At 39.1% G+C, this 10000-nt stretch overlaps 2 protein-coding genes across 2 annotated transcripts in view; both read right to left on the bottom strand.

Annotated features, from left to right (window-relative positions):
• Positions 1–18: 18 nt before the first annotated feature.
• Positions 19–8103, bottom strand: LOC140937028 (FAD-linked oxidoreductase DDB_G0289697-like). Its single transcript, XM_073386551.1, has 8 exons — positions 7875–8103; positions 5503–5613; positions 5127–5307; positions 4747–4840; positions 3016–3192; positions 2289–2485; positions 1571–1727; positions 19–1175 (listed from the first exon to the last, which is right to left on the bottom strand). The coding sequence occupies exons 1-8, from the start codon at positions 8067–8069 to the stop codon at positions 956–958; spliced, it is 1332 nt and encodes a 443-aa protein (XP_073242652.1). The 5' UTR covers positions 8070–8103; the 3' UTR covers positions 19–955.
• Positions 8104–9335: 1232 nt separating this feature from the next.
• Positions 9336–10000, bottom strand: part of LOC140938493 (FAD-linked oxidoreductase DDB_G0289697-like) — a 6348-nt gene continuing 5683 nt past the window's right edge. Inside the window, exons 7-8 of the mRNA XM_073387971.1 lie at positions 9895–10000; positions 9336–9799 (exon numbers count right to left, since the gene is read on the bottom strand). The exon at positions 9895–10000 is cut by the window's right edge and continues 51 nt beyond it. Of these exons, the coding sequence (XP_073244072.1) occupies positions 9577–9799; positions 9895–10000 (329 nt within the window). The 3' untranslated portion in view covers positions 9336–9576. The remainder of the gene's footprint in view (positions 9800–9894) is intronic.

Below are 10000 nucleotides of genomic sequence, written 5' to 3'. Positions count from 1 at the left end.
AACATCTTTGCTCTTAAATAACTGTAATGTAATAACATCTCAACTTGAGGTTTCTCATTTGAACAAATTAAAGAAAATACGTAAACATGAATGCCTTGAAACGACGATGACTTACGACGAAAACCTTAGAGTTCGATTTTGGTACCACAGCCAAGGTTTCCTTAGCAAGAGGAAGACACGATGGGGGATGAGTTCGAGTTTATTCCCACAGAGCAGCTAAAAATGGAGCCTTTTCAAGTACAACAAAATTTCTACACATGAACATAACTGGAACAAGCTTGAAGGAAGATTTTTTGTAACAGAGGTAATTAACGAATGCATGTATTCGGGCGACCGACTTATTCTCAGTCTCTGTTGAGCCTCTGATCTATTCCTCTGATCTGCTAAATAGCGAGAGGAGTTTAGAAGAGAGAACTATTTGTTTTACCAAAGATTAAACTACATCTATACCTACCTACTCAGATTATAACGACACTGTATATCATACATTAATTATATATAAAAAACCCTCTTCATATTTAAGAATGTCGATCCTTACAGCTGCTTACATACATTCATGTATGGAATATAGGACAAAAACTTGTTCTTTAATTACAGCCTTTATTTTGATTTAAGATTTATAACATAAATAATGTTGGTAATACCATGCAATAAAGTTGTTGCTGTTATATTATTTAAGTATGGTACTTCTCACTTCAAATATTTATGGAAGATTTAACGTTACTGTTTTACGGCACGGCTAATAACTTAACTTATATTACAAACAATTCGACGTTAGAGGAGGAAGGTTGAAGAGCATGCTGCGTACTTTATTTTCATTTTGAAGTAAAAAGTTTGACTGAGCTGAAGGTCACTCATGAGTTGTCACGATCGACGTTGAATTTTCTACAACTGGCTCCAGTTTGATCTGTTTGTTTGCTACCTTTGAAACAAGTTAAACTACCTAACTAAAAGCCTATTTCTTTTTAGGATCAATATTCACATTCTGGTGGAAGACATTTTGAGGATCGTACTTTACTTTCAACTCTTTCAGTCTCTGCAGAACTTTTTCAGCCTCGGGGCCTTGTGGGAAGATTCCATATTTGGACAGTTTCTGATCGATACCGTCGGCCCATGTCTTTATGACGTCAAACGAGTTTGGATCCTGAGTGGCGACTACAGGACCAATCCAGTATCTGTTTAGAAAAATTTAGTTAAAAAAAAAAATTAAAAAATTAATTTAGAACTACTTTTTTGTAACGTTAAAATTTGCCGCCATTTTGGCACACCAGGTCACGGTAGCCTATGACGTAGACTAAGGAACTAAAGAATAACGAAAATACGGAACACGTGACTTTAGTAACTGAATTTATGTTTCTTGACATTACACATGAGCCAAAGGCTTCCCCTGATGATTCGAAGAATTCTGACGATCAACTTATCATATATCCATGAGTATTCCAAATAATAAATTCCGCAAATTTCTCGGAAGTGAACGCGAAAACTACAAAATGTATAAAGGGTTTGGCGAAGAAGAGAGTGATTAGTATTTCTTAGAAATGACTCACGGATAAGAAATATGACTGCTCACCCGGCTGCTTTAAAAGCGAACGCGTTGTCCTCGTCTGTCATTTCATTTAGTTTTCCTCCAAGGCTTGATATATAAATGTTGCTAGATGTTATTGTTCGTGAATCGGGCGCTTCATTGACTTCGCCGAAGATCATATCAATTAACTCATCATCCAGTTCTGTTTAGAAAGGTCAGAAACTTTGTTAGCAATGCAGGGTCAATTTTAGAAACGGAATAACAAGGAAAGCCATCTAACACCAATCAAGAATTTTAAGCAAATTTTTTTTTTGGCGGGTTTGTCTTAGCTGAGAGCTTGAGATTTTTCAGGCTGCAAGAAAGGCCTTTTTTAGGAGGGAGGGGAAGAGGGGAAATGGGGCGAGCACTAGGATTGGATGTCTTTTGAAGACTTAAAACATTCTTAGAAGTGTAAACAGAACATTCTTAAACACCTTCTATGTTGGTTATACAACCTATAGCGCAGCAGGATTAGCTCAGTTGGTAGAGCGCTTGACTGCAGAGCGGGAGGTCGGGGGTTCGATTCCCGGGACCGGACCAACACTCAGGATCTTAGGAAACGTAAAAATAGTGTCCCCGATTAGTACTTTCATGCTAAATACATTGACACTCAGTAAAGTGCATTTTTTAAGTGCATCATACTTAAAGCTTGTAATTCTTCAAAAGGTACCAAAAATTAAACAGTTAATTAACAAACAGACAAAAATATCTCCTCCAGTCATACCTTTAGCAAACGCTCCCATTGGTGTATAGTAAAATCGTCCTCTAGGAACCATCCAATCAGCACTTTTCTGGAACTGATCAAAAAGTACAGGCTTCACTTTGTTATCAACGGGTTTTGTTCGATCTGTCAACTCCATTAGCAGTTCACCACCTTCTTTTGGTGGGCCAATAAAAAGAAAACGGCAGATTGCTTGAGGTCTGCAAAAGAAAGAGAAGAGGTGAGGGCTAGCTCAGTCAGAAGAGAACTTGTCTTTAGAGCAGGAGGTCAAGCTCAATGCTTTTGCCTTGATCACGAATGACAAGCAAGGAAAGACGCTTGCAAAACCTCCCATTTACTCACAGCTGCTTGCACTGTTCCTTGATTCTGAGTATTTTATTCTCCTTGCCTATCAACTTGTATCCAGTATAGTTAATCCTAGGGGCAGAGATCAGATTTTTAACACGGGAGGGGAAGGGGTGACGGGTTAATTGGTCACCAGTTGTTATCAATTAATAGCTTTTAGTTTTTTTAAATAAACAATATTTATTACCACATTTACTCTAACAGCCTAAAGGGCTCATCTAGAGAGCTTGATGTTGAGCTTGATCTTGATTGGTTCAGCAGGATAATGAAGTGTCTGTTATCATTAGGTGTAGAGGGGGTGTCTGAAAATAAGAAGGAGGAAGTGTACATGGGGATACAATAAATGGGTGTGCATGGCTAACAACTAACATGAATAAGTTCTTACCCACTAGACTTAAAATGCACCATCATGTAGACTGAAAGTCTGTTATCTTCCTTTTCACGAATGAAGTCTCTTATATCTTTGAAAGCCCCTGCCGCTTGGGAAATGGAGTAAAACAGGTCCCCTCCAATGACATGGTCAGGAATATCATGAAGCTGAAATGTTATGGATGTCACTACTCTAATGGGAAACAACAGGCACAAATGTTTAGTCCAATACTTAATATTGGGTCCTGAGGGGTTCATGATTTCCTTAGAGTGAAATGACTAGACAACAGTCATGCTGGCTGGTGGTCACTGTTAGGAGTTATCCAAGGACCCCTCCCTGGTACTACCCTGTTATTAAGACCAGCTTGTTAACAAAGGTACACAAAAGCCAATGAAGCCCAGATGGCCATAGTTAATCCCCAATTTCAGTAGCATGAAGCATTTAGAGTATTGCCACCTCCCCACCCCTCCCCCCTTTCATGGGATACTAGTCCATTTCAGGGTTACCTCCCAGCAGTATGTCGTGAGTACCCAGTGAAATACACCTTTCCTTTCTTATGAAAGAAAACATCAAGATGGCAAGGCGCTAACAACTGGACACCATGACTCCACTCCAACTCGTTAATATGACCACGTTAATAAAAATTGTGCTTATGTTAGCCCAAATTTCATGTCCCAGAAGTAGTCAGGGTCATATGTCTCTACTGTATAGGGGTGTAAAAAGATCAATTAAAAAAGTTCTCCCATGACTTTTTTATGGATCTGGCCACAGTGGTTCAAAAGCTGGATAGCACTATCCACCAGATAAATCACTATACAGTGGATAAATATTAGGAAAACCTATTGCACTATCCAGTGGATAGAGATTCATCTGGTGGATAGCGCTATACACCTTATGAACAACTAAGACCTGGCCCTAGCAGTTCAAAGCCTAAGAGGTCCATTCAAGTTGGATAAATCAACACAAAAGTATTGGGTAAAGCACTTGGGCTATCCAGGGAATAGAGATTAATGTGGGGGCTGTTTCTTGAAAGTCCTGATAATTAACAGGCCTGGTAAGCTGTCCCCATTTACATTAAAGATCGAGGTTTCAATAGTTTTGCATCTAACATGACAAGACTATCAGTTAATGAAACAAAATGGAGTAGTTTGCTAGCCAGGACCCGTGCTCTTATTCTTTTTGTTTCGATTTGAATATTTGATTTCAGGCCCGAAAAGTTACCGGGACTTTCGAGAAATGGACCCCTGGCCCCAGATGTTCAAACATTAGATAGCACTGTCCACTGGATAAATCACTATCCTACAGATAAATATTAGGAACACCGATTGCGTTATCTAGTGGAAAGGGATTTATCCAGTAGATAATGTTATCGACCTTTTGAACAACTGGGACTGGGTGCTGGTGATAGTGCTAAACGTTCTACTGATATTAAGTTTTTTCTACCATCATGTTCATAGACTGATGCAAAAGTAAAACTTATTGCATTTTTATCAAAGAGATGTTACTGACACATAAGTTATTCAGAGTGAATTTTCTGGTTTTATGTAGCAAAGAAATAATGCACAGAAAAAGCTGTTACTCGGTGCATCAATAATAGTAAGTTTATGGGCCTGGGACCAGCACAAAATTCCAGGGCTATTACAGAGAAGTACTTGTAAGTCATTAAGTGGAAGTTCCGATGCCCTTGCAGATATCATAAAATGTGCAATTCACTTCATTTTGTACAAGTATATTATCGAAACATACCCAAAGTTAGAGCCATAGCCTTTCATCCCCCAGAACAGGTCTGAATTTTCTTTCTCACTTGCCTTTATAACTTCTCCTGATGTTGTAACCAACTCTAAGAATTTGTAAATTCAGAAAAATGACTTTTGTCCTGAACAACGGCTACTACTTTATTTTCATGACATCATGTATATGAGTATTAATTTTCATAATCTCAAGTACTCCTAAAAACAATACATGTACATCAATGTGAGCTTATTTTGGTACCCAAAGCAAGACACCTCAGTTTTACACTTACTTAAATTTTCTGGAAATATTTTGTCTGTCAGTGCAGTGGGGGGAATCTTTTGTTATCATCATGTTTCTATTCTAGAGAGGAATCTAAATTAAGATTAACTTACCAAACTCCACAGCATTGTCTGCAGTACACCCAAATGCCCTGGTCAGGAGACCAGTCCCACCTAACAGAGTAAATCCTGCCACACCCAGCTGGGAGTAGCTACCAAGAGGTGTAACAAGAGAGTGAGGAACTGTTTTTGAATCAACATCAGCCATCTTGGCACCTGCTCCAACAATAACTACCTAAAATAAATCATTTAACAGTCAACATGATAGACTAATGATTCTGCATATAGGTACATGCAATTTTAATAATGTCAATACAGGTAATCCTGCAAAACATTTTCCATTAAAATATGAGAGTAAAATAATTAAATGCATTTATTACACAATGTAAGTTATGTAACAATAATTAAAAAAATCCAACTGCACACATACTTTACTTTGAACATCCACAGTAACAGTATTCAGATCTGACAAATCTATCACTACAGCACCATTGGCCAATGCAAAGTCACTGTTCTTTGCAGCACAAACACACATCTCAAGCTGAAAAAAAGGTTAAAACACTGCCACTCATTTAAACATTATTTCTTACTACTTAATAACACGCCTAGTTACATGCATCAAGTACAGTCTTATACCTGGTCTTGGAGGCCTTTGCCCATTCACACACCAAAGGACTTGAGGAAACAGGGAGCTTTAGAAATAGTTGACTGGAATAAGAGACTGTTTTCGAGCAAACAACGGTACTTGTACCACTTTTCCCTCTAATACCAATCACTCCCATAGCCACTAGATATGCCTCCCTCTAGATGTGTCTTTGGTTTAAATTTTACCATATTATTTTTCCATTCATTAAACTGATTAATTATCAGTCGCTGACCAAACAACAAAGGGGAAATAAAACTGAGGCCATGAATAAAATTGAACCTCTCCAAAACAAATACACCTTTATAAAGGAAGGGTTTTTTTTTTAACAAAAAAGAGTTTGCTGGTGATAAATAGTATATATCACTTCAAAAAGAAAGTAGCAGTAGAGTTTGTACTTGTGTAAGACTGCAACATCTGGAGATCTACGTTATGTCAGACATGGAGACTCCCATTTTCGCAGTACAACCCGCAAAATTGACAACCACCCACTATAAACACAAATTGGCACAGTCCCAAAATATGAAGTCTTACATGAAATATAGCCCCTCAAAAGGCACTTTTTATGACTGTAATACATGCAAAAATGCTGCAAAAGATTGCACTGCAGAATGAATGTAAATATTTTTTAACTTTGGGGAAAACAGGCTAAATTCCAAGCTCAACTACAGGAGGAGATAGGCAATGACCCAAAAAATTATACAGCTGCATTCACAGGCTATGATCTCACTTAACTCCTGAGTCCAGTTGTTCGAAGACTGATTAGCGTTAATCTGGGGTTAAATTTTAATCTAGGTCTCTTTTCATTTTGTCCCAAGGCACTTTTCTCTATTCTACTTAGAGCATTCTCTCCACAAATTTCAGACAAAGAGAATTAAACTGAATTTGCTATTTAAGCTTTTATATCTGAATTCAAATTTCAGACTAACCTTGGATTATGGATTATATTGTACCTTAACCAAGCTTTTAACAACCCTGTCCTGGTTTTAAACCAACCAGCCTTGTGTGCTCTCTAAGGTATCTAGGTATCTAAACTAGGTTTTTGCAATCCTACACATAGCAGGGTGGTAAAGGGGGGGGGGGGGGGTAGTAACTATCATACATCACGCTGACTTTTTAAGCCATCATGCATCACAGGAAAAAAAAATTTGCCAGCATACAGCATGTAAATGAGGTGTGATTGCAGTAAGTTGACAAGGCAATATCTCAACCCATTGAATGAATAAGCCCCTGCAAATTGTTTTCGGTGTCCTTCTCAGGTACGATTGCATGTTAACAGTTAATTGACTGACCTTAACTGTACAAAAGAATTTTCTGAAATCGGATGTTGCTCAAATATTAACTACATTAACATTTCACTGATCTGAGAGTAGAGATCATAATATGATTTTGACAGTAGATCAGCCAAGCCTGAGGAATGAGAAAAAGGACCTGAAAATGATTACATGACTGTCCGTTGTTAATTTCAATTCTGTGTTTTCTACAGTGTAAATTTTACAGGAAAAATTGCAGTAATTGTCTTTTGTGGGAACTTCTTTTTGCAGATTGCTGGAAAAATCTAAATAATTAGAACCCACAAAACTTTTGTGCCACACGGTACTTTCAAATAATATTCACCAATCATGGATATCCAAAAGGAAAATCACCCACTACCCCACTATGACCAATCATGTCTCGCATGGCTAATTTGGGCCCGAGGACATATCACCCTAACAATTTAGCACCCATCAGGCATCATGGAAAACCTCTTTGCCAGCACCCTGATGTAGGTTAAGCGTATGCAGTTACTGTATAATATTATTTTGAGTTGATGAATATGAATCATGGCACATTTGTTAGTATGGAACAGAAGAGGGTCACAATAATTCATTTAGCAGCTGCACGTCTTCATCAGCTTTATAGAAACAGGCTAGTCACGTAGTTATTAGGAAACACGAGGCATGTTTCGGCAGAACCTGTGCCACCTCCATGCAGTGAAGTGCTACGTACTTTCAATAAATAGTCAGCAACCTAACTTTAGGTAGATTACGAAAACAATAATGTCATAATGATATATATAATTGGCCCATTAAATCCAGTTGCCCTTTTTCTACAGTTATAATAACAGCACAGCTGGAGTTCAAGTTAATGCGTTACCAGTGAACCGCTGCTTAACGTACCTTGTTGTGCACACAAAACTTAACAGTGTTGGCCACATCTTCCACGGAGGCCACTCTCACAAAAGCACAAGGCAGACGCGTTCGAATAACTGCATTCCACGTTCCATCGATCTCCTTTTGAAAAGCTTTTTTATCTTCTGATTTAAGGATGACACTTCCTGTAAGAATAGCCTTCAATGAGGAAAAATCCGCCATTCTTATCAAGCCGCCCGCAGAAACTGATTTGCGCGTTCGGGCGCGGAATCAACCAGGCGTCACAAGTTTCGGCCCAATCTCCTGTGACGACACGGTCATAGAATATCGCGCGAAGGCGAGTGCGTGCGCGAGGGGAGTGACAACATTGACCACACCAGACCTTAACACCAGACGAATTGGGAAAGAGGGAAAGACTGAGAGAGAAAGATTTTCTCTTCTTTGGCTCTCTAACTTTTCCCCTCCTGAAGGGTATAGGGAACTCACGAGTAGCAGTTTATTGGAAGGTAAGAAAATCTACATAAGCCCATCATGGCCTCCTGAATAGTTCAGACAGTCCTACCATCCCGATCTCGTCGGGCATTGATGTAGCGAACATTTTAGACAGAAATTTTCCTCTCAGAACACTAGAAATGTGCGTTTCAGGGCATCAATGGGTTGGACCTCGGGGTGGACCGGCGGAGCCCAGTGCTGTCAACCAGTTCCCGGATAACTTCCGGGAGACTGCGGTTTTTGGACCATATCTCCCGGTTGAGTATGAAATCTCCCAGATTGTCGCCGAAGTTTGCCATTTCTTCATGTCAGTAGACATCACTGGACTAAACTTACTGAAAGACTAATCAATCTCAAACTAAAAAACATATCACGAAAAATTATTTCTTTATTACAAAATATTTCGGTGGGATTTGTGGCTTTTTGGGCGCGATCCATTCAACCAAAATTCCAACCGGTCCGACCGGCAAAAGTGGTCCACCTCAAAAGCTGGACCCGTTTTTTCGAAACTTTTCCGGTTGGAAAGAACCGATCCATTGAGTTTGGACCGAAATTTCCGGAAATTTTGGTTGAATGGATCGCGCCCTTTGTTTGTTGCTAAAGAACGTGAGAAGAAAAGCCTTCCATTCTTGGCCATAAAAAGGTTTTAATAATTTAAAGACTTCCGTGAGGAAATCTTCTAGCTTCCAAGAATGAACAGCTAAACGATTATGCTACCAGAATTGTTATTGATTTGCTCACTGACATATCTGGTCTAATCCAATAAGCAGGACAACCAGATTGCCTTTAACTAAAATGTCCTTCACTTAGATTGCGTAGCTGGTAACATTTCACAGCTAGCCTGTAATCAGTTTATCGACTCGATTCGCGAAGGTAGGGAGCGGGAAAAAGAGCGCATGATTTGATAAGTTACCCGCACCCAGCCCTCCTCTAGCCCACCCTCGGCTGATGGCTTGTTAATCACCAAATAAGAACAGACAAGTTAAGTGTTTCCTTTTCTTTTTTTTCAGGTAAGTACTCCGGCTTTGTTGAATTATAAAAACGTAACCTAGAGCGCCGGACCATCCTCAGAACCACCTGGAAAACCTGACAGTGTAAAATGAAAAAGAGAAACAGACACCCCAACCCTAATACCTAAATTGTTCAATGTTCTTTCACCTCTAGTTTTGCTCTCTGAAGTGTTACAAGTTGCGTTTTTTTGTTACCCTAAAACGAATAAGTTTAACTAACTAAAAACCTATTCCTTTTTAGGATTAATATTCGGCACGTTCTGGTGGAAGACATTTCCTGGATCATATCTTATTTTCAACTCTTTCAGTCTCTTCTGAACTTTTTCAGCCTCGGGGCCTTGTGGGAAGATTCCATATTTGGACAGTTTCCGATCGAGACCGTCGGCCCATGCTTTAACTACGTCATATGAATTTCGATCCTGTGCGGCAACCACTGCGCCGACTCGGTACCTGTTCGAAAAAAGGGAGTGAATAAAATCACAAAATCCGTGATTCATAGAATAGAAGATGATATGCAAAGTGAAATTTGGAATAAGCTCACATACTCTGCTGCTTTAAAAGGAAATGCGTTGTCCTCGTCTGTCATTTCTCTTAATTTTCCTCCAAGGCTTGGCATGTAAATAAAGCCACATGCCATTGTTCTTGATTCAG

Source organism: Porites lutea, chromosome 5 (genome assembly GCF_958299795.1).
Source record: "Porites lutea chromosome 5, jaPorLute2.1, whole genome shotgun sequence".
In the NCBI taxonomy this organism is placed as follows: domain Eukaryota; kingdom Metazoa; phylum Cnidaria; class Anthozoa; order Scleractinia; family Poritidae; genus Porites; species Porites lutea.
This window is presented reverse-complemented; position numbering and strand designations above follow the sequence as displayed.